Source organism: Macaca fascicularis, chromosome 9 (genome assembly GCF_037993035.2).
Source record: "Macaca fascicularis isolate 582-1 chromosome 9, T2T-MFA8v1.1".
In the NCBI taxonomy this organism is placed as follows: Eukaryota; Metazoa; Chordata; class Mammalia; order Primates; family Cercopithecidae; genus Macaca; species Macaca fascicularis.
The window spans coordinates 86539564-86563307 of record NC_088383.1 but is presented as its reverse complement, the minus strand read 5'-3'; the positions used below and the strand labels follow the sequence as shown (position 1 = coordinate 86563307).

Here is a 23744-nt window from a genome sequence, read left to right as displayed (position 1 = left end):
TTAGTTCAATTAAATGTAACACAATGAAATAAAAAGCCTAGTGCAAACTCCAATAAAATAGAATACTAATTAAGCTATCAATTGTTTCTGTTTTAGAAATTATGATACAATAAGTAAATATGCACACTAATCCAGAGTATGCAGACTAATCCAATATAAAGTTAGTTGTCATTATATGAGATACTTATTATCTTTCTATATTTAGCATGCAAAGTTCATACTGTGGTGGACTGAATACAGCAAGCCACAAGAAACCAATTTTTGTAATTAATTACCTACAACTTCTTTTAAGAACTGTACATATGAGCAATGCAACCTAGTTCTTACTTCTTTCACATGAAATTATAGCACAGAAAAATGGATTTAATCTTTGGAAAGAAATGATTATTAGATTTTAGAGCAGTGGCACTGGGAAAAAATTTTAAAAGATGTTAAGAAAAGGATTGAAAACACAGACCAAGTTTAAAAGACTCCATGTAGTTCTAGGGTGTTGTACAAAAACAGATATGACCAAGATGGAAGGAACCACGAATCAAATAAAGAGAAATGATACACAACAGAGATAGGAGGAAAACCATTTGCAAGGAGCACTCTGAATATTCATGACAATGCTATGAAACGCAGAGTTTATCAACCAGCCTACGCAAAAGGGGAGAGGGGAGCTAATCCCTTGTTTTAAACATTGCTGCATGGACTATGGAAGCATTTTTCTGCCTTAGCAGAGAGAAAAGTCAACAATGGTCTGGTCATGGTGAGGAAAGGAAGTTTCATAAAAGTTCAACGAAGAGGAGAGACAGGAAAAAAGCAACAAAGCACAGTTTCTGAATTGTTGGTCTACAAAATGAAAGTCTAATTTTTCCATCAGTCCAAGGTAAATACCAACTTAGCTGCTGTTGTAAACTCAAATTGCTATAGGTAAGTGAACATTTTTCAGTTATGGTCATCTATAAACCAGATGCTTGTCGAACAGCTGGCTAAGACTAGCTGAGGTTTATAATCTGCCTTAGTGAAATTACTTCATATACATGTTTCTAAATTTCCCTAAGAAATTTTGAACAAGGAATTTAAAAATATTAAGATACAGCAACAAAAAGCCCTTTCATTTTTGACTATATTTTAAGGATATTCCAATTTAAAAATGTTCAAATTAAATAAAGCTTTCAACACTACTTCTGTTGTGTTCTGATTATCGTTTTTATTACAGTTACTTAAAAAATATTTTTTCCCAATAAAGAATATAAGAAGATTGTATAAACTATAACTTATCAATAATTTAAAATTTGATGATAAGAGGATCTATATTTATCTAGTGCAAAAAGCATGTGGTTACTAATATATGGCCTTGCATGTAAGACAAGGCCTCAAAGGGAGCATTTTTCCAAGGTGATATGGTCTTTATAAACTTAAAAAGAATCACTTTTTACTTCATTACCTATTGTGTTTGTTACATGGATAACAAGTATGCTTTAAATCTTTTGTTGACTTTAACTTTTTTTAAGAGACAGACTGTGCTCAGCCAGACTTAAACTTTTTAATAAGCAGAAACTTTCTAAGAATTTTGAGACATATTTCCACAAAATATATGCAGAATTCGAAGTTAATTAGAAGTTAGTGACTCTTGTTAGTCTAACTTTGCCAGTTTAAAAATGGAATAGTAGAAAAATATCCTTAGTTCCTATTCCTGCCTCCATACCATCATCAAATTTTCTACTCAAAATTCATTATAGAGGCTAGGTGGGGTGGCTCATGCCTGTAATTCCAGCACTTTGGGAGGCAGAGGCGGGTGGATCACTTGAGGTCAGGAGTTCGAGACCAGCCTGGCAAACATGGTGGAACCTCATCTCTACTAAAAACACAAAAAACTAGCCGGGCATGGTGGCGCACGCCTGTAATCCCAGCTACTCGGGAGGCTAGACAGGAGAATGGCTTGAAGCCAGGAGGCAGAGGTTGCAGTGAGCTGAGATCATGCCATTGCACTCCAGCCTAGGAGATAGAGCGAGACTTCGTCTCAAAAACAAAATAAAAATTCATTGTAGGAATAAATTTTCATTTGTGAACGTAAGACGGGACTATTTTGAAAAACATAGGAAGATATTTATCATGTTTTTCTTAATATTTCAGTGAAAAAAGCACCAATTTACATAGTGAGGAAAAAATGACAAGATTATTATATAAATTAAGCTAATGTGAAAGAGGAATTATTATTAGTAACATCTATGCCGATTGAATTAGAAATTGCACTGCCTTTGAGATCAAGTAGTTTTCCAAAAGAATAAATGGCAGCATATTCATGAAGTTAAAATAACAATGCTAAATAACTAAAGCACTTACTTGAATGATACATTCAATTTTTTCAGTGCACATTTAAATACTTGGTGCCACAACAGTAAATTGCCATTTTACCTTACAATTTGTATACTATATGCTTACACTTTACTCAATACCTTGCTTCTTTGATAAAAATGGCTCATCATTTGTTTGACCTATATATGAATAAAAGAGGTAACTAGTTTGGGGGCTAAAAATTGAAAGTGACAAAAGATATTTAACTTTTATGAAATATTAGAAATACCAACTCTTTCAGATACCTTAGGTGTTCATACTTCATGATTTCTATTGTATATAAAGAGGTATTTACCAAGTTTGCTCTGATATCAGAGTGTTTATTTGCAGACTCTGGCAGAGAAAATGCTGTGAAAATGAGAAACTAAGTCAAGCAAATCACAGTTCAGTTGCTTTTAAGTGACTGCCTTGTCTGACTGCACTTGCAAATTTTATCAAATGATTAAATAAATATGAACACTAAATTCAATTACCATCAACAGGGTCATGGAAAACATTGTTCTCATCTGCAAAACTTCTGGTGCCTGAAATATTTCCATAATCAAATATTGGTCCTTCTAGCAGTGTCACTATATCTATTCGATTAATTTTTGTCAAGACCGAAGTTAAGGCATCAGCTGAAAAGGAGAAAAAAAAGGTTGAAAACTCAATTAAATTAGGTTCGTTCAGTCAGCACAATATCTACACAAAGGCATGGCTTTTGCAGCCCTGTTGACATTTTAGCTCCTTCTTACTCCATCTCTGCAATCTCCCTATCCAGAGGACTCAGAATGCTCGCTGCTACAGGGAAGGTGTCAGAGTCTTAATCACTTTGTAAAGCTGTGTTCCACTGGAACAGTGCCTTAAAATAGCTACATTCCTCTTGGTTATAAGGGGATCTAATAAAGCTAAAGTTTCCTTTCCTCTTAGAGTGCCAAAATAGGTCACCCTCGTATTTGGTACTTCGCATTTTAATGACTTTCTGAGGTCAAGTTGACACAGGCAAACCCACAATAATGTATTCCACATTGTTATGGGTTGGCACTTGCCAAAATATAGGACTACCACCCAATCCCAGCAGCCAACAAAACCAAACCCAACAACAGTAGAGCCAACCAAGCTGAGTAAAACTATTTGCTCCCCTAATATGACCCTGTCGTCCCTCTCTGCACATCTGCCTCCAACCATAGTGGTAACTTCGGAGTGTTTCTGATCACTGTGTCCCATGATTTAACAACTAACATTATTTTTTGCAGTTTTAATGGTCACAGAGAGAATGACAGGTCAAATGCGAAAAATTCCCTGCTACTTGCTTTCCAAAAAACTTCTGAGGAATAGAAATTTAGACTGTTAACCCTAAATTAAACAAGTATAACGTCAAAAGACTTGCTGTTACCTCATGATCATTTATTTTTCTATATTAAAGATTACAGAAAATTAGAATAATACTTGAATGAACCTAACAGTTGGCTCATCTAAAATATTACATTTATGCAGTTTTGAAAGTTAAAATAATATAATTTCGGCATACTTGTGGCATTTTTTCCGTCTCTGGTAACCCATTTTTTTAATAACATGAAGCTTTGAGAAATTAAAGAATTTGGGTTTTCCACACGTATTTGATTGATTTCATCCACTGAAAAATTCAGTTCCCTTGCCAGTTCTGTAGAAAAGAAAGAGAGTTACTAAGATTGCATACTCTACTGTTATCACACGTTTCATAAAAGTAATTCTCAACTGCCACAAAAAGAAAAGGGAATTTTATAGTCAAGCTCAAGTACAGCCTCAGACATTAATTTTTATATACTTGGTTTCATAGCAAAGTAGTGACCATACGCAGGCTGTGACTTAACTCTCCTTAGGTAATGACTTATAATCAGTTGTTTTTTTTTTAAGACCATCTTATAAAGATGTTTAGACTTAGGTTGGGCACAGTGGACCATACCTATAATCCCAGCACTTTGGGAGGCTGAGGCAGGTGGATTGCTTACACCCGAGTTTGAGACCAGCCTGGGCAACATGGCAAAACCCCCATCTCCACACACACACAACAACAAAAACACAAAAATTAGCCAGGTGCGGTGGCGCATGCCTGTGGTCCCAGCTACTCAGGAGGCTGAGCTGGATCACTTCAGCCCAGGAGGCAGCGGATGCAGTGAGCTGATACTGGGCCACTGCACCTCAGCCTGGGCAATAGAGCGAGATGCTATCTAAAAAAATAAAAAAGATTTTTGGAGTTTGCAAAGAGGATGTTGCATGATTCTTTTAACTCAGCCAAATTCTCTACAATCTGAGCAAATTACAAGATACGTAGAGGTATACAATTCATGTATATGGCACAAGAGATGCTGATAGGGTTTGTGCTAAGCAGTCTTCATGAAGATATCTTTTACTCACATAATATTCCACCCTCTATGCCTTCAAGTTTCATAAACTCCACACAGGAGGTTATATGATGACTCCAGGCCAGATCATCTTATATGATATGAAGCTACTGAGTAAAAAAATAAAAGGGAGACAGCTTTCTGTCCACCTACTTGTATATACTCATATATACTCATATTCAATCTTGTAAATTGCAGAGTGTCTTTGGAAAGATACATATGATCTCAGTATTAGTGGCTGCCATGGAAGGGAAACTTAGCAGTCAGAGAAGGGAAGGAGACTTAGTTCCCACTGTATTTTTTTTTATATTAAAACAATTTATCAAGTGTGTGTTACCTTAAATGATAACAAAAAGTAAGAAATGGGCAAAAATGATCCCATGGAAAAGGAATTGGTCAAGACTCTATCCCCCTTACAAAATACTTCCAGCAATTTTGCAAAATGCATTCAGAGACTCAAAAAAGTCCGTTATCTTTTGACCAAGTGATTCACATTTAGAAATTTACCCTGACAATATATGAGTTGTATACAATGATTTATATACATGAATGTTCATTGAAAACAATCGCATGTTGAACAAAAGGATAAGAGTTAATTTAAGGCAGTGGCTTGCAAACAACTGTTGTGATCATGGCCTACAGTTAGAAATACATTATATATCATGGTGTTTACATAAATAAAATCAGATCTCCACAGAGCAAAATTTAGCCTTAATACACATAATACATAGTCATTTTCTTTTATATAATATTCCATTTAAAAACAAAAACAAAGCATGAACTGATTTCACGTGTCATTGAAGCATTGTGAACCACAGTTAGAAAACCACCATCATAAGGTACATCTATTGGATATTTTTTATGCATTAAAACCAAGATCAGAAAATACTGAATTTTGTAGAAAGACACAGTTACAAATAAGCAGATTACATTGTATGTATAACATGATAAAAAGTTCTTATTTTAAAAAAAGCACATAAGATGTTAATAGTGGTTTCGAGGGACAGATGTAAATTTTGTTCTCTTAAATGCTTAATATTCTTAATAATTATCATTGAGCATACAGTAATTCTAGTTAGAGAAGTTAATTATTTTTAGTTCTTCATCTCTGTGTCTTAAGAGACAACACTCCTACTGCCCAATAAGCCTTGAGGACAAAACTGTATCCATTGTCTAGAGACTTAATAAAGAGCAAAGACACTGACACTAGGAATTTTAGGTTTATGGCTTTTTGTCTGGCTACTATGCCATATCTCCAAAAATTTACTCTGACTGTATTTGCTTAAGGAAAATAACAGTTCTCGGCATATAATAATGCAAAACAAACATTTGCTCCAGTATATTTTCAGATTACAATGTCCAATGTCAAAATATAAATTTGATATTAGTAAATATTATACATTAACTCTCAACTGCCTACAAAACATTACTCAGACCACCTGTCTTTTCAGAACTCCACTCAGCTCCCAGCCATTAGCAGTATACCTGAGAGCAGAGACTAGGTTGATGAAGAGAGGAGGGTTTGATATGGGGTAGTGGTGGTGGGGGTGGACGGGGACTGGGGGCATTCAAAGGAAAAAACAATTAGATGAAATTGCTTCCTATTATCTAGTTTCATATTCTCCAATTAAATAGAGGTAACTATATGGAATGTATGTTGCTAATGGTATGCAAGATGAATTTAGATGTGATGATAATGAATATTTATTATTTGGCCATGCATTAAAAAATATACTTAACCCATAAAACTTAAAATTTCTGATTCATGTGAGGTAGGATTTTAAGGGTCCTGTTAAGCTCAGAATTACAATGCAGAATTGTCCAATTTGTCCAGTTGATATGGAATCTCATTATCTTTTATTTTATTTTGTTTTACTGAGATGGAGCCTCGCTCTGTTACCCAGTCTGGAGTGCAGTGGTGCGATCTCAGCTCACTGCAGCCTCCGCCCCCCGGGTTCAAGCGATTCTCCTGTCTCAGCCTCCCGAGTAGCCAGGACGACAGGCATGCACCGCCACACCTGGCTAATTTTTGTATTTTCAGTAGAGACAGTGTTTCACCCTGTTGGGTAGGCTAGTCCTGATCTTAAGTGATCTGCCTGCCTTGGTCTCCCACAGTGCTGGGATTACAGGCATGAATTTTATAGACTTCAACTTTTGTGAATTAAATGTATTTATTTACATACTTATCATATTTTAAAAATCACATTAAAAATTTTTAATTCAAAATTTAAACTGTCATTGTTTTCTTGTTTACAAAGATAATGCAAATAATCCTTTCCCATTATCAAAGTAATATAAGATTTTTCTTTTAAATAAATTTTTGAGCATAAAAGTGAGTTTACTTAAAGAAGAGTATCAGGTAAATAGAGTTTTATGTGTATATATCATAAAAATTGTGAAGAGGACTTCACAGTGAAGGACTAAAATTTGTGCAACCTAGGCATGGGTTAATTGAACTGTTGCCTAGAAAGCTGCTCTAAGGACATAAACCATGTGAAAGAATTTTGATTAATTAAGTCATAGGCCTTAGCTGTGTTTTCTTTTGTGCTACAAGATAAATTTGCTATTCAGTAAAAGGTTATCCTATACTACAGAAGTGACGTGAAGAAAATGCTTAAATTTAAGGTAAAATAAATTTAAATTTCTATTTCTTAGTGCATACGCATAGAAAAGGCTTTGGAAAAACACAGCATACAAGGTACAATCAGTATTTATCTCTGGGTAGATAAAGTTGGTGATAAAGATGTTTTTTACTAGTTGCTTGTTTCTATTTTTAAAATATATATATTGAACTGCTTGTGAGTAAGACAAAGAAATGAAGAAACTAATTTGTTTCATTCAGCAGTGTATACACTTACCTGTCCAACTAAGTCCCAGGTGATCGGCTACTATTGCCATCCTGATATCTGTCCGTTCACATGGACTCTGTGGACCTACGATTTACAATTTCTTAATTAAAATAATCATCAAGAAAGATACGATACTGGAAAATTGCTTTTAGCAGTATGCAGATTTTACAGAGAGACTAATGCTAACACTGTACACTTAAATGTGTCCTAGTCACCTACATGAACACTGCTTTGCACATGGCTCACTTGTTTTTCACCTGCATCAGGCCAAATGTCAGACTACATGGATGCTCAATGTAATGGGATTGAACATGCTGACGAGCTAGCTAGTTTACAACAGTTACAGAAGTGTCGTGTTGGTGAAAACACCATGATGGGATTTCAACATCTGTGCTTTTACTTTGACAGAATCATATCCATTAGCACATTAAAAAAAAAAAAAGGTTGTTCATCTTGAATGACACCAATATCTTCAGCATGCTTCCCTAGCTGTCTACCGTGTAGTTTGGTCAAAAGGCAGAAAGAAGAGTATATACGACAGCACATACAGATGACAATGACATAATGAGAAACTACGGTTAAGTCACTCCACAGGCAATCACAACAGTTCATGCACTAGGGTCTACGAGTTGGAAAGTGTTTACAAACTATGCTCGTTCTCCAGGATGTGAGCAGAGTGCTCGAGAGACCTGACTGCCTTCATTCTCACCAGTCCTTCTACTGCTCCTTTTCTCACTGCCGGCCTTTTCACTCTTTGATTTTAAAGGTGCTGCCTCTGTTTTCTTATCTCTAGCAGACTTCGTTGTAACCGAAGGCTGGCCACCCCGGGAAGTCTCGGACAACGACGTGTTTCTTGAGGTACTTTCTTCCTCATCGGACAACTCGGACTGCATCTTTTTGTCTTCTTCAGAGAGGCGGTCCACAAGCTTTAAGGTCTCACCACTAATTCCCTTAAAATATTCAATGGAATGTTTACATACTTCCTTGAGCTGACTTTTCCTAACTTTAACTGTGCAGCTGGTGGTGGTGGTGGTGGTGGTGGTGGTGGTGGCAGTGGTGGTGGTGGTGGTGGTAGTGACACAGGTGGATCTTACCTTTACTGGCAACTTGGATGGAAGCTGTTTGGCCTTGCCTTTCTCTGGCTGCCCTTGCTTTTGTGTGGCACATGCTTTTCTAACTGCAACTATGTTATCCCTGTGTGTGTTTTTCACTGGAATTCTGGACTTGGCATCTACACATGAAGAAGTAGTAAGGGCTTTGGTGTTCTCAGATTGACTAACCTGCTTCATTTTACTCGCTTTAGTGTTTGGCATATGGTTTGGTGGGAAGGTATCTTTTGGTGAAGTGGCCTTTACGGGAAGTTTGGATTTTTGCCTAATCCCTATCAATTCCTTTGTTTTTTGCTGTTCTCCAAGAACTTTCTGCTTATCTCTTATACAGTGTCCTTGTAGTACCCCTGTCTTTTTTCCTGATGAGACTTTCACTGGGTTGTCTTTCTCTGTGGTACAAGTGGGTGCAGAATGTTCTGTGAGAACTACATTATTTATAATGTTATCTGTCTGTATAGTGGAAGAATCCAAATTGTTGTTGTTATTAAAGTTATCTTTTTGAAAATCATGTTTTTCATGGGGCCTAACGCCCGTCTGGCTATTGGCTGTATTTGAAATCACTGTTAGAGTTTCATTTTCTAATCCCTGACAACTGGTCATCACCGCTTCTATCTTATCTGTTATTTCTCCAGGGCCTTCTTTCTTCATGGTCATGGTGGATGCAGAAATTCCCATTTTTATAGGCGTGCGCAACTTGGGGTCAACTTTAGAGGTGTTAGTGGCTGCTGCTGCTTTCTCCAGGGAGCCACTACTGGATGTGCCTTCCTGACACTCTCCGCTGGTCGGGATGCTGGGGTTAGGTTCCACTGTAGGTGTCTCTACATTTCTCTCTAGATTGGTTTCTACAGTGGTGTCCCCTGACTGTGGCTGTGGTGTGGCAGTGACCATACTTTTATCCCCTTCCCCCTGGTCCCCTGACTTCCCTTCAGAAGTATGCTCACCAATCTGGAAAAATTGGAGCCTCTCTTCAACAAAATCCCTCTTGCTCATGTCAATTGCACCACTGCGAGTCATCTCAAACATTTTTCCTTCATGAAATGGGAAGGGGTTAGGCTCACTAGTTGGGGTACTTTCATCAGTTGGCGTTCTGGCTGGCGTTGTATCAGGGGTTGTTGCTGGAGAGCGGTCTTCTACTGCCAGCCCAAATGGCTTAGTTTCATCTTCCCGTGATTTACTGTCAAAAACTTCATCATCCCCTCGGTTATTGGACCAAGGGTCAAAATCTAGACCTTTGGTAGCTACTGTTTTAAAAGGAGTGGCAAATTCTTCATCTACTTTGTAACTGAAGTAAGTATCAGGAAACACTGATCTGTCAGGATGTCTGCCTTCCAGCGTGAAGAACTGGGCCCCTGACTTCTGATCAGTCTTATCAGGAGTCCTTTCAGATGAAGAACTTTTATAAGGTGGCTTGTCTTCATCTGGTCCCACCTTTCCCTCCTCCTCAATAACTTCGAGTTTACTTTGGCTAAAAGAGCGGTCAGCTGGCTTCAGAATGCCCTCTGTGTTCCAGATATCTTTCTTAATTTCCATGACTTGATTTGGGAGTTTAGAATCACTCTCTGTCAAGCCATCATCTTCATCTTGCAGGTCATAGCCATCCAGAGAGTCGATCTCTGTGGCATCCGTGTCATGAGAAAACTCTGCTGTGGTGGCAATGGAACACTCTGTGATGGACTGGTCATTGTTCCCATTCTGGGCAGTTTCATTCTGAGGTGAATCAAGGCCAAGGCCAAATTCATTATCTTTTCCAGATCCGTTACTTTCCAGTTCCTTCTGGTTGGAAGCCTTTTCAGCAGAAGCTTTGGATTTTTCTTTTTGTTCGTCATCCACTTCCTTTAATTTGAACGTATATTTTTTAACTGGGACTGGCTGATAAATAGATTCGTCATCACTCGAATCACTGACGTCTGCCCCGGGAGGAACTGGTGAAGGTGGCTGCACTCTAATGACAGGTTCAGCCAGCTGGTACTTGTCATGCTCATCTTGCAGATTGACTTCAATCATGTCAACCTCTTTTTCTGGGAGAAAATGATGCTTCTTATCTGACTCAATCTGGTCCGCATCCAGTGGTGGAGGAGGGGGAAATTCAATATAGGCAACTCTGTTATTTTTGGGTCTTTGGTTAGAGTCTTTGCTCACGTCATGAGGCATTTCACGTGCGACTGCTGTTTCCTCCACTGTAGTCTGCTTTAGGGAGGTTGACTTGGCCTGTTCCTCCTCCTCTGACTCCTCAGAAACCTCGGGAATTGGGCTGGGTTTGCCTGGTATATAAGCTATGAGCGAGTCAGGTGTCTTAGATGTAAATTCGTAACTCACTTCCTCTGAACTGGGCGTTTCTGGGGTTAAAGGGCTTTTCCCAGAGCTGTCTAGAAAGGATACTTGCTCTAGAGTATCATCTTCTGGACTACCTTGGGGAGAAGGAGGTTGCTTTTGCTGTCTAGTTGTATAAAAGGTGCCCCTGGTTTCTTGCACTGTCTTACATTCCTGACTTATGATTTTTTTTACACTTCCTTGTTGTATCTCCTTTTCATATTGCTTCCCCACTTGTACAAAACTGACATAAACGGGTAAAGTTTTTATCTCTTTCCCTCCCTCTGTCTGGGCTAGTGGTGCGAGTTTTTCCAATCCATCAATGGGACTGTGGTCGAATACATCACTAGAGGGAGATTCCTTTCCTGGGCTAAACTCTAAAGAATCAGGAGATTTGGTGGGGGAGGTTTCGGTTTCCTCGAGAGGTGGGCATAAACCTACATAACTCTGGTGTTTGGAAACTTTGCTGATTTCTGAATAGGTAACTTTTTCATCTTCTATAGAATTAAAGTGCTGTGTCTCAACTGTCTCTTTACTCATGCTTGACTGGGACAATTTTGGGGATAGTTCATGTTTTGGAAAGGCCGACTGTTCACAAAAACCATCAGAAATGTCAGAAGACAGCATTCTCCTCTCATCAGCAACTCTGATGGGAATGTGTGACATTGCTGAGCTCTCGCTCCTCCTGGAAGGCTGATCAAGCAATCCACCTGGATGGTCCCCTTCTTTCACAACATATTCCCTATATAAGACTTTTTTGGAGGGAGATTTTACAGTCATTTCTTTAATTTCTGAGAGAGAGCCATTTGTTAACAATTTGTGTTCTCTCTCAGTCACAGACAAAAATTCACTCTTTTGATCAACACTTTTACTCTCAGGGTGACCAATGTGATTCTCTCTTACATCATGAACAAGTACATGCGAAAGTTTTTCTTTCTGAGACTTATTGTTAGTGGCTCCCGAACTCTCCCAGGTTCTAAAGACCTTTTTGTCCCATGGTCCCCTAGTTGCTAAATCTGAGGTTATATGACATGCCAAGTCTTTAGCCTGCTGCTCAGAAAAAGAGTCAGGCACTGCTTTACTTGACATTTCAGTTCTCTGTTTTTTCACATTATCAGAGCCAGAATCATTTACAACAATTTCGTTGCTTTGGGCATGCTCATCTTTGGCTTTTAATACCATAAAATCTTTTTGCACAGATACACTTTCATCTGGGAGGTCTATGGCCTTCTGCTGTTTTTCTCTAGCAAAAACTTGGTAGACGGGTAGCTTGCTCTCCTGTATTTTTTTAACTGGGATTCTGGACTGGCCATCTGACTTTCTGTCTTCTTGAGACATGTCCTTACTTTTTGCATGTGTGCCTTGTTCAAATTTTAATCTAATGGAACTGAGTTTAGATTGTTTGAGCTGGAATCCAGACTGGGGCCCATCCAGTGCTTTGCTCTGTGAAATACTTCCTTTGGCTTCCACTGTGGACTTGCTGTCCTCAGTCTGTTGGGAGAGAACCGTCTTCTCTGGGCTGCTGGGGAGACTGGGTGCCTTCTCCTCGGCCTTGGGGAAGCCTTGTCCATCAGGGCCATGCTGTCTTGTCTTCACCCATTCATCACTGGATGCCAGCAGTTCTGTCAGCAGCACTTTCTCAGGGCTGCTACTGGTAGGGCTTTGAGAAGAATATTCTTTGCCATTTTTAGGGCGTGCCTTTTTCTCTGGGGACTGCAGTTCATCATTGAGCTTTTCAGTTTTGTCACGAAAAAACTGTGACACTTCAGTCAGTTTTTCTTCAGCCTCCTTCACAGTCCTGTCCACCCTATCTTCATAAATCAACTTCTCTCTACCTCTGTCTAATCTGTCCTCAGTAAAGCGCATCCACATGGCATGTTTTGGACTACTAACATTGCCAGAATAGTGCAACACTGTCACTTTATCAAAATGCTCATCTTTAGACACTTTACCTACACCATTTTCAGAAACATCTTTATAGATTTTGGAGAGAATTTCTTTTTTGGGGGCAGTGGCTACTTTTTCTCTGGACCGCTTATCAGACCCCTGTAACTCTGAGCTAGGGGGTCCTGCATGGTCTGTAACCGATTCCTCAGTATCAGAATGAGATACATCTAGCTTTTCTGACAGAAGCATTTTCTCAGCAAACCTGTAAGACTCCCCTCTTAGTTCTGACAACTCATCGTCATGGTATTCTATTGAGTGTTGACTCAAAAGCTTCAATGTTTTATAAGAGTCATCAGATATGAGTTGAGCAGAACTAGGGCGGCTATCTTCTTCTTGGGACACAGGAGTGTTAACTCTGGAAGACTCCAGATAAGAAGGCAATGACTCTTCAGCAGTAAGTTCCTCTTCTTCTTGCTGACCCTGTTCCTCTGAACAAGGAAAAGCATCGTGTTTTTCTGGCAGAAAATCTTTTAGGTTAATATCTCCCCGGGATAAGTCTTTCTGATACACATACATTTCTTTTTCTGGATGCTTTTTGGTTTCTCTAATAATGACTTCAGTGGGCTCAGCTTGGTTACCTTTTTCGATGTGGACTTCTATTATACGCTCCAGTTTGGGTTTCATTTGGTTGTCCTTCTCTGCATGCTGGGCTGAGGTTTCAGCAGCAGACTTGTGAACATCTGGAGACACTGCCGACTTATGTTCAAACAGACCTGCCAGTTCTTTGGAAGGATCCCGCCCGGACTGAAAGGCCTTCATGATGTCATGGACTGACATGGTTTCTTCAATTCTTTCAGATGCACCTTCACCGCCTGGTGGAGAATGATAAACCATTCTGGTGGTTGTGGTTATGTGAGTTTCTTCTTTAACACGCATGCCTTTGCTTAAAACCCGATTGTGGTCATCTTCTTCGCTACTGGCTTTCATTTGAAATGCTTTAACTTTTTCTTTAATACTAGAGGTGGTGGGCGTTGGTTCCAATTCCATAAAAGTAGGTGAAGGTTTAGGTGACACAGGCTCCTCTGGTTGGGTCTGGGGAACATCCCCAGCTGAGGGCTCATAGCTCCTGATAACATGAACCACTTCAGTTCTTGTTTCTGTAATGACAGGAGGGATGGGAACTTCATGAAAAAGTGGTTTAGGACCAGTGCTTTCAGCGCTTTGTGGGGCTGAAGGTGTCTTTTCACTTCTTGTTTCAAAGCCACTGTCAGACAAGGGACTTTTATCTTGGTCATGTTGAGAAAAGTCATCAGGAGACTCTAAGATAGTATCTGTTCCAAAAAAGGAATCAGCCATTTTACACAATTCTTTCTCAGAGGTGGAAGGCCTCATGGAGGCTGGAGGCATTTTGAGTTTGTGTTCCTGCAAAGCAATTGCTGGTTTTAAAACTCTTTTCTGTCTCTCCTCACCATCCTTCTTTGCGTCTTCAAACTTGTATTTTAAGTTTGTCAGTGAACTACTCCCAATATCATTTGTTAGGTAATCAATAACTTTGGTCAAGTTATAATCCTTTTCGGAGGCGGCTTTTGCTTTTACTTGCACTCTCTCTGGCAGAGATGGAGAATGGCTCGCAGCAGCTTGTTGTCTGGCTTCCCGGATTTCTTCCGAACTAAATTCTATCCAGTCATCTTCGGGAGAGTGTCCTTTGTCACTCTTTGGTGATTTGGGCGATCCTTTATTATCTACACACACATCCTTTTTAAGGATTTCACTAACTTTCACTAAGTCTTCCTTTACTTTCTCTACAATTTTGAAAGGTTCTTCATCATCAATTCTCCCTTCTTTTGGGAGTTCAGGTTGGAATGGCTTCTCCTCAGGCACATCTGTCTGTAGTATTGCGGTCATCCGCATTAGGTCCTCTTTCATTTCAGCCACGTCTTTTAGTATCTCCTGACTGGAAGATAAAGAAGATGGTGTAGACAACTTAAGGGCAGAGGGTGCAAGGAACAAGGAGGACTTAACTGGAGATGAAGTTCGATTGAAGTGAGGCTGAGGACGTGTCTCCGTAGTCAATGTTTTAATGGGTGACAGCAAGGCTGCTGCTGATTTTGTAAATGAATTAGAGTCTGGAAGTTTCTTTAATGCTGGTTCTGACAAAACATTGACTACAGAGTATACTGGCACTGTTATAATTGATGAAGTTACAGATGAGGTAGTTGCAGATATTGACGACCCAAGGGATGTATAGAGTGCACTTGCGGAAGGAGTTCTTAGAGACTGAAAAGCTGATGGTGCTGCAGAAACATAGGACCTGAGTGGGGAAAATGGCATTGCAGTCGTGGTAGAAAACACTTTCTCAACTGTGTCAGTGGCTGCACTGACCACAGAGCTCACAGAGTTTGTAGCTGAAGAAATTTTTTCCTGTAACGTGGCAGTGGCTTTGCATCCATTAATTAAAGTTGAAGATGATGGATATTTTAGAGGGGAAATAGATCCGTTGACTAATGCTACCTCTGCATGTCCAGGCATCTGCTTCACAGGTGATGAGAGAGAAGATGCCATTGTAACTTTGGCTGATGAAATGACATCAACTGCTGATTTAACTGGAGACACCACTGATTTTAAAGGTGAAGATATTAGCGGTGCTGCTGATGTAATAATTGACTTAAATGGCAAACTTGAGGAATACATATTAATGTTTGATTTGGGGGAGGCAGGGGGTGTCATAGTAATCGATGACCTCTCCAAAAGAGACCCTGCTGTAGTCACTGGAGAGGTTCGAGAGGAAAACGTAGAATTGGATGCCAGCCCTTTTAAGGGCGTAGCTTCCGTGACTGCGGGAGCTCTAGCCAGGGTACCAGAGGAAACTTGGATATTGTATGGAGATTGTGACACCACAGTTTTTATCGGCGAAGAAATTGTCCGAAAGGATCTAATTGGAGATGCCACGTCACTAATGGATTTAACTGAAGATGTAGTTGACGCGCCTAATGTGGATTTGATTGGAGAAGGCGTCGAAACAGACCATATTGATTTTAACGGAGAAGCTGATGGCGTATTAGAGGAAGAACTTGATAAAGAAGTGAAGCCTGACTTGGCTGGCCCGGGCACTGTAATCGGAGCTGTTGTCCAGGACTGGTATGGTCTTGTAGAAAAGAATGGCTTGTATGAGTAAGTGGTGGGGAGGGATCTTGTTGCTCCTGTACTCCGTTCAACTGTTTCTTAAATTTTAAAATGAAATCAAACACAAAAATCAACAAAAATGGTTGAGAAACAGAGAGACCAGAGAAAAAAATTGGTCAGTAAACTTTGAAATATTACAAAAGCAAGTACAATTGTTTGCATGATTTAGAATGGAAGAGGCAAAAGGAACAATTAAGAGGAAAAATAAATTTCTACAGACATAACTAATCCAAAGTTAAAAAAAAAAAAAAACCACTAAATAAAAAAACAGAGTAATGTGAAATGAAAGAAAAAGCACATTGCAACCAAAGAGGCAAACAATGAAAAATAGAAAACACGAGGAAAGAATTAATGATGAGAAAAATAACCATAATGGAAAACTGTTCCCTACTTCCTATTGACTTTCTTATGTGTTGGTTTTGAAATATCAGTAGCCGTTCTATTTTGCCTGTATAGGTACATGTTTGTTTCGTGCAACCATACAACTTTCATTTTAGTAATTTCTAATGTCCTCTCTCTCCTTTAGCCTTTCCATGATACAGATTGCACCTACTTAGAACCATTTCAATATATGTAGCTATACATTAAATATCTAAAACTTTTTTCAAAAACCACTCAAGCCTATTTCATGCAGAATCCAAAATAACTTTTAAGTGACAGGCAACTGATGTGCAAACTGTGAAGCCACTGGATTTTAAATCTGTATCTCCCATGCACAGTTCGGTTATGCTTTACACCCATAAAAAGCCAATAAGAGCAAGAAGTTTTCTGAGTCAGAATTAAAAAAACAAACAAACAAACAAACAAAGAAAAGGAATGTTTGCATTTATCTTTTCCATGCAGTATATTCCTTTTGATGAGGGGAAAAGAAAACATAATATGAAATGACTTTAAAATGCATGTGTACATATACACACACAAAGAAAAAAAAACAGAAAATATGGTTCATGGTTACCATAAGCAAGCAAAGCAACTGAAAACATTTTATCATGCACAATATATCATGGCAAACAAGCCAATGAAGTAATACAATTCCTATGCCATATTATGCACAATATATAACCTTTAAAAGATATTTTCATGAGGGCATTTAGAAAGAAGAGTACACTTTTTCCATGAGATATGAAGTCTTGGTACCTTTTGAGATTTTAGGAAAATATTTTCTACTGCACATTATAAAATCACCTGCAACTAAATATGTCCACGTCTGTAACTCTTCATTATGGATAAAAGCATATAGTTTATCTCAGATATTTTTTCATAACCTAATCTACATTTAATTTTCAAAAGCTGTCATGGGGGACATCTAAAAAGTACATTTGTATTTTTAACACCCCATATTTAAGTACCTACAGTAGGATATGTGGGGTGTGTGTATATATGTTTATCAATTTCAAAGGGACCAGTTCTGGTGCCTTCCCATAATATTCATGTGACTCATGAATATCACAAACACCGAAGCAGTCATGAGGTAGACCTGCCACTAGGAAGAATGGATATAGTAATACCAGCATTTCTTCTGGCAATGGAGCAAGAAACACACAAATGAAGTAAGCACACTTGCTGGGGAGCACAAACACATACTTGGTCCTCTCTGCCTCTACAACTCAAACAAACCAAGCTGGTCACAGAGATTTGCAAGGCCTGCCAAAGGCTAACGTTCTACATCAAAGTTGAATACAGCTTTGCTCCAAGAAAGCCCTGGTTCAGAATAGTGAAACTCAAAGAGAAAATGAGAATCTGCTTCAGCTTTTATGTTGTTCTTCATGCGGTGCCTGTGCCATTGCTACAATCCAGTCCTTGGATTAGCAGCACTCCGACAAGGGTGAAGATGTTCATTCCTAGTGTACATTTAAATTCAAACATTTCGAACATATCCTTTCCTAGGCTTACATATTATTCCAAAGAAAGTGGAAGAACTAAGGAAAAACTCGCCTATTCATTACCCCTTCTTGCCATAATTCTCAATATTATACTGCTGAACTCTTTTGGAAATGCCACGCTGCAAATGGAAGGTTTGGGGATTCCCTCAATTCAATGATTTGAGCTTAGTCTGTGTCTCACAAGCATTTATTTTTGTAACTATCAGACACTGACAAAGCATGTGTCCTTTACCACTGAAGGCTGGCTCTTTCAGGCAAAGAAGTCTTTTGAACCATGTCTATGGTTTTATACTTTGCAAGGAATGACCAACCTACCAATCTGTTACACGTTTTATGCTTTAAAGACATATGTTTTGGGATCCCTTTATAACAGGGAATTTCTGGATGTCAGGCACTGAACTAATCCAGAATCTTTTTCCTGGGGGGGAAGGGGTTGGAAAGGCAGCGTGGTGAGGGAAAAGTGGCATTCACTTGGAGTTCCCATAACACCAGTTTTGAGACTTAGTTTTCTTTTAGTCACTTCCTATGCCTATTCATTTCCTTGTTTACCACGCTTCTGTACCCTTTCATAAAACAGAAGAGTTCCCTCCTCTTCTACCAAAAGTCCGGGAACACAAGCTATATACGCCTTAGCTGGATCTAATCTGTAACACTATGATAAGTGGGAAACATTCAATGGACTTGGCCTTAGTGACCAGAATCAGACGGAAACTCACCTGCCTGAAGGGGCCTCCGACCTAAAGCAGCTGGTCCATTGATCCTGTCCAAAGGTTAACAATGTTGCCTATGGGGTCTTAACCAATTACCCACTGAGGCTCTCCAGGGAAAATAGTATTCCAAAGAAAACCTCCTCAATGTATTCCAGTTCTACTGGAAACCATCTAGCTACACACACACACACACACACACACACACACACACACACACACACACACACCCCTCTTCTGCTCTGTAGCATAATATGAGTTAATTTCAGCCCTTATGTTTCTGGGAGGATTTAGACATTTCTGCTAGAGGAGAACTGAGATCTGAGGAAACATTCTTGAATGTGGTAGGTTTCTTTCATTTCTCTTATATTCTCCATTTTGTATTTGAATATAAAAACTTCTCTAATAGACAAGGGGCTAGGCTCCAGAAGATAATGCTAAGACCATCTCAACTAAGTAGCGCAGTAGTGTCCTGCCGCAGATCTTATATGCTACGCTGTTGGCCCACAAAAACAAGACTTCAGAAAAGGTGGGAAAAGCCAAAGTTGTGACTCTTACTGCCAAATTTCCAAACCTCCTTGAACTTAAGAAACTGTGTCAATGGGAAACAGCCAGGAATTATTCACTAATTAAAAAATAATTTTTGTATAATTTCCTCTCATTTAGAATGAGGAGAATGGTTAAAGTGGCACCAATATGTCAGTCAAATACAGTGCTGTGCTCAGTACTCTTAGTTCCCTGCTGGTGGAGGGTGTTATCTTGAGGGCTGTAGAGATCACCAGAGGTGATGATTACAAGGATGAGGGAAGGAAAGGGAAGAGGAGGCAGAGAGAGAGAGAGAATATATAAACAGATATGACTGAATGAATCTATATCTTCATAAGTGCATGCCAGCTAACAATGAATGAAAACAATCATTGAGAAAAGAAAAGGGCCTAACTGGTCTAGTGAAGACCAGCCTTAGCACCGATATTTTAATAAAGGACAGGAGGAGAGGAAGTGAGAGTGAGGGAGGGCGGAAAGAAGAAACCTGTAAAGAAGTGCTACCTCAAGAAGACAAGGAAATGTGATTCTTGCAAAGTAGGAAGAAAAAGAATCGGGACTAGGATATGACAACCTATCTATACTGAGAAAAATGAGATGACAAAGTGTCATTTTTCTACCATTCCAAATATGAGTAATTTTTTTCATCTGAGCATAGATCTAAAGCAACTTTCATCTTTATCTCCTAGCATAGTTAAAGTAAAAATCAAGGTGTTAAAAGAAAAGTAATAGATATTTCTAATTTAAAAATAGGTAATGGCTTTAAAAACTGTTTTGAAGTATGAGCTAGGGGTGTGTTTACCTCGCATCTTCAACTAGGCACAAAATATTACTTAGGTTTGTATGATAGGGTTTTCCTGCAGGCAATTTTTCTTTTACCATTGACTTTCCAAATGATAAAATTTGCTTTGTATAGAAAAAATGTCTCTTCTTATGAAAATCCACATAGATTAGTAAATGTGTTAGGAAACTCACTCATTCCAGGCTCAGTCAAGTAGCTGTAGCGCTTACGTAAAGCTAAGGATGCGAAGCTCTGTCGTCTATCTGTTTTCTCAATCTGAAAAGGAAAAAAAAAAAAAAGGCAACTCTATTTCCAACTTCCCTGTGACATCTTCACAGTTTTAAAACATTTTGTAGGATGGCATGTTGATAAGTTGTTTATTTTCCTTCTTAGGAAATGTTGATTTCCTACTGGGATTTTATAGCCCCACCCCCCGTGTCTTAACCAAAATCATTATTTGGCAAATTTAAGAGCACCAACACAGCAGACTACAGGGAAGTACAAGTAAAAGACAAGCATTACAGAGACTTCTGATGCTGAGCAGTAAATTTTCCTGGATCTGTTCATATCGAAAGCACATATATCACAAAGTACACTCACTCTATGTGAGTACATTCAAGGGAGAAAGGCACACAAAGTTTATTATTCCAATTACTGCTGGGGTTTCTGTACGTTAATAGGCATAAAGTGTAGATGAGGAGATTGAAAACAGATGAATGGTTTTGTTAGAAGTACATTTTTTTTGGGGGGAGAGGGGGCGGAGCGGGGTAGGGACGGAGTCTTGCTCTTGTCACCCAGGCTAGAGTACAGTGGCCAGATCTCGGCTCACTGCAACCTCCGCCTCCTGGGGTCAAGCAATTCTGCCTCAGCCTCCTGAGTAGATGGGATTACAGGCATGCAGCACCACGTCCAGCTAATTTTTGTATTTTTAGTAGAGACGGGGTTTCGCCATGTTGGCTAGGCTGGTGTCGAACTCCCGACCTCAGGTGATCCCCCCACCCCACCCCCGCCTCGATCTCCCAAAGTGCTAGGATTACAGGTGTGAGCCACCGCGCCTGGCCAGAGGTACTATTACTGAGTCCTAAGGCTACTTGATTCTATTTATTACTATTGAGTGGGATTTAAAAATCTAATTGTCATATAACTTAGAGAAACATTAGGAGGCAACTTGGTTGAACTATATTCTTAAAAAAAGGTCAAGATAAATTTCTTTAGTGAGAATATCAAAGATTTATCAATAGCTAGTAAGCAAATATTTTATATCACATACAACATAAGTTATTTGTACAATAAAATTGCACATATTAAACGTGATCTTGATTTAAATGTTATAACATGCTGGATAGTAGGATATAGTTGATAGTAAAATAGGCACATGAAACTTTTGCAAAATGTCTATTTGGCAGGTCCGAAGGTAGTGGGTTATCTCAATTGACTGTTCACAGTCAGTCATAGATAGACTTCCTGGTCCTACTCTTTCCCCCTTTCTCACTATTGCACTTGACTTGTCTAAAAAAAATTTTAATGTTTATTTATACATGCCAATCTATCACATTTAAAAATGTTTAAAGAACTTTAGTTTCTAAATCATTAGCTGTATTATAATTTTGTTGAATACATTTAAATACTCTTAAGTACGTGTGGAAGAGGAGTGAACCATTTAAGAAAAATATATACCCTTTTACCTACTTAAGACCTGCAAAAACATAATTTATATGTTTCCCACACTTTAGCCCTCTGCAACTTCTGTCATACAGATGCAATTTCTATTCTACTTCTGATAGAATAAAAGCAGAAGTGTTTATATTACCTCATCATCTTGATCTGACTCTGTCTCCTTTTGGTTCCAAGATGCATTGCAGAGACAAGGAATATTATAATGTACAGCAGGGAAAAGAATATCAGGATATGAAAAGGACTGAGTAGGGAGCACAAATGCAAGCTGATTTAGAAAGCAAAGCAAATAAAAAAAAAAAGCCAACAAAAAATATCAAGAACTGTACATCCATGGCAAATTAACATATGACATTATTTGAAAGCATAAAAATCTACGCGCTACCAGCAGAAGCAAAAGCGATAAACAGAGAAGACTCCATCATACAAACTGTAAGAATTTGACACCACATTAACAAGACTTAGGCAGTCTACACGAGGAGACTAATACAACTTCAGTTTTAAGAGCTTTATTCATGTTACAAAGCATTCCTTAATTGCATACCAAAGGCCCACTTCTTCAAGACCAGGGAAAGATGATTTAAAGCAGTACTAAAAGATACCTTTTTATGTGCTGGCAGAGTGATATTTAAGTTGCAAACCGCTGTCTGAGGCAGTCCTTTTGTTGTCTTTGGTTCTTTCAGAAAAGACAGACGACCACAGGGCTCTTGGCTGGTGTCTCTAATCTAGAAGAATTTTGGTAGTTGATGGTTATAGAATGAGACTTATCTGAGGATTTTTAACTGTATAAGAGTTAAATATGTTTGTTTTAACAAGCCCTATGAGAGGCAGGAAAGGTAAAGGGAAAAGATGATTACAATTATGAAGCAAATGGGGCAGTCACATCTGAACTCAGCAAGAGTTAGATGCCCGATTCCTAAACGCAGGATTGTTGTGTCTGATGATCTAATCCTTACAATTCATAATATAATCTGAGTTATGTGCATTTTCCTTCTAACAGTTTTTTTTTTTTTTCCTGAAAGCTCCAGCTTTTGCAATAGTAACAGCAAATAATAATAATAAAACAATTTTCCTATCTCCTTTTATTCTTGGAGAAAGAAGATCCCTCTAGAATGTCCCTGGGCTCTACCAGAAATGAAAATGAAACTTGAATACTGAATTTGCATTTCATCCATTATTTAATTACTGAATATTAACCAGAAATAATACATTGTGTTACTCTAGATTGTTTGGTTTTACAAATGTTTGCTTAAACATAAATGTTATTGAACTCTTTAAAAAATAAAGATCCTTTTTACCAGTTATAAAGCTTTACTGGTTTGAAAGTATAATCTGGTAGAACCAGAACAAAAATCTGACTTTATGAGTTCAGATTTGATGGGATATTACAAATTAAATAAATCATTAAAACCTTTTATTTTTATTCTCTAAGAGTATTTTTTCCCCCATAATTCACAGATTCTCTGTTAAAGACGATTTACCTTGATGGAAAATGGCAGTCTATTTTCTTTGAAAGCATAAAAGTTAAAAACAAGTTGCTGTCCTCCTTTGGTAAGTGGGGCCAAATTTCCATAACAATCAACATAAATAGGTTTTCCTTCCAGAACCTTTTAGAGTAAAAGAAATAAATGATTTAATGTTAATCTGAGTTTGAAATACTTTGAGATTTTATGTCACATAACATGAAAAGACTGACATGATACTATGTCACATTTGTCTCTGTTAGGCAGTTACTTCTGTGGTGCTATTTGCAATAAAAATAATGTTGTGTGCTTACAATTCACCAATTGTAATTGGAATCCATAGCATGGACATATACAGAACAGAATTATACATTTATTTTTATTCTGGCAACTTTAAAAATATTTAATAATGTGCCTGACATCAATCACTTGTTTGTACAGATTTTGAAAGCTATCTCTCTTTTTTTTTTGGACTGTTAGATCCTTACATGTTCACTGGGTTTGAAAAACGAAAATCATAGTAATGTGTATAAACAGTGATTCTGGAAAGTAGGTAACTCAAGTGGCCACAAAAAAATGGAGACCATAACTTAAATTCATTAGTACTATGTTTTAACCAGTTAAGACAGCACCAAAGACACTTAAAATA

The 23744-nt window shown here is 38.4% G+C and overlaps 1 protein-coding gene across 48 annotated transcripts in view; it reads right to left on the bottom strand.

Moving 5' to 3' along the window:
* The window catches only part of ANK3 (ankyrin 3), a 701337-nt gene that overhangs the window by 31549 nt on the left and 646044 nt on the right, over positions 1 to 23744 (bottom strand). For 18 of the 48 annotated variants that reach the window (XM_005565791.5, XM_005565789.5, XM_074002087.1 and 15 more), the window contains 6 exons: positions 23114 to 23239; positions 22235 to 22357; positions 20153 to 20234; positions 7565 to 7639; positions 3854 to 3985; positions 2817 to 2960 (listed from right to left, as the gene is read on the bottom strand). In XM_005565791.5, coding sequence (XP_005565848.3) covers positions 2817 to 2960; positions 3854 to 3985; positions 7565 to 7639; positions 20153 to 20234; positions 22235 to 22357; positions 23114 to 23239 — 682 coding nt within the window. Of the gene's footprint in view, positions 1 to 2816; positions 2961 to 3853; positions 3986 to 7564; positions 7640 to 8264; positions 16083 to 20152; positions 20235 to 21768; positions 21796 to 22234; positions 22358 to 23113; positions 23240 to 23744 lie in introns of all 48 variants that reach the window. The other 30 variants (XM_074002088.1, XM_074002090.1, XM_074002093.1 and 27 more) reach the window with 10 other exon arrangements.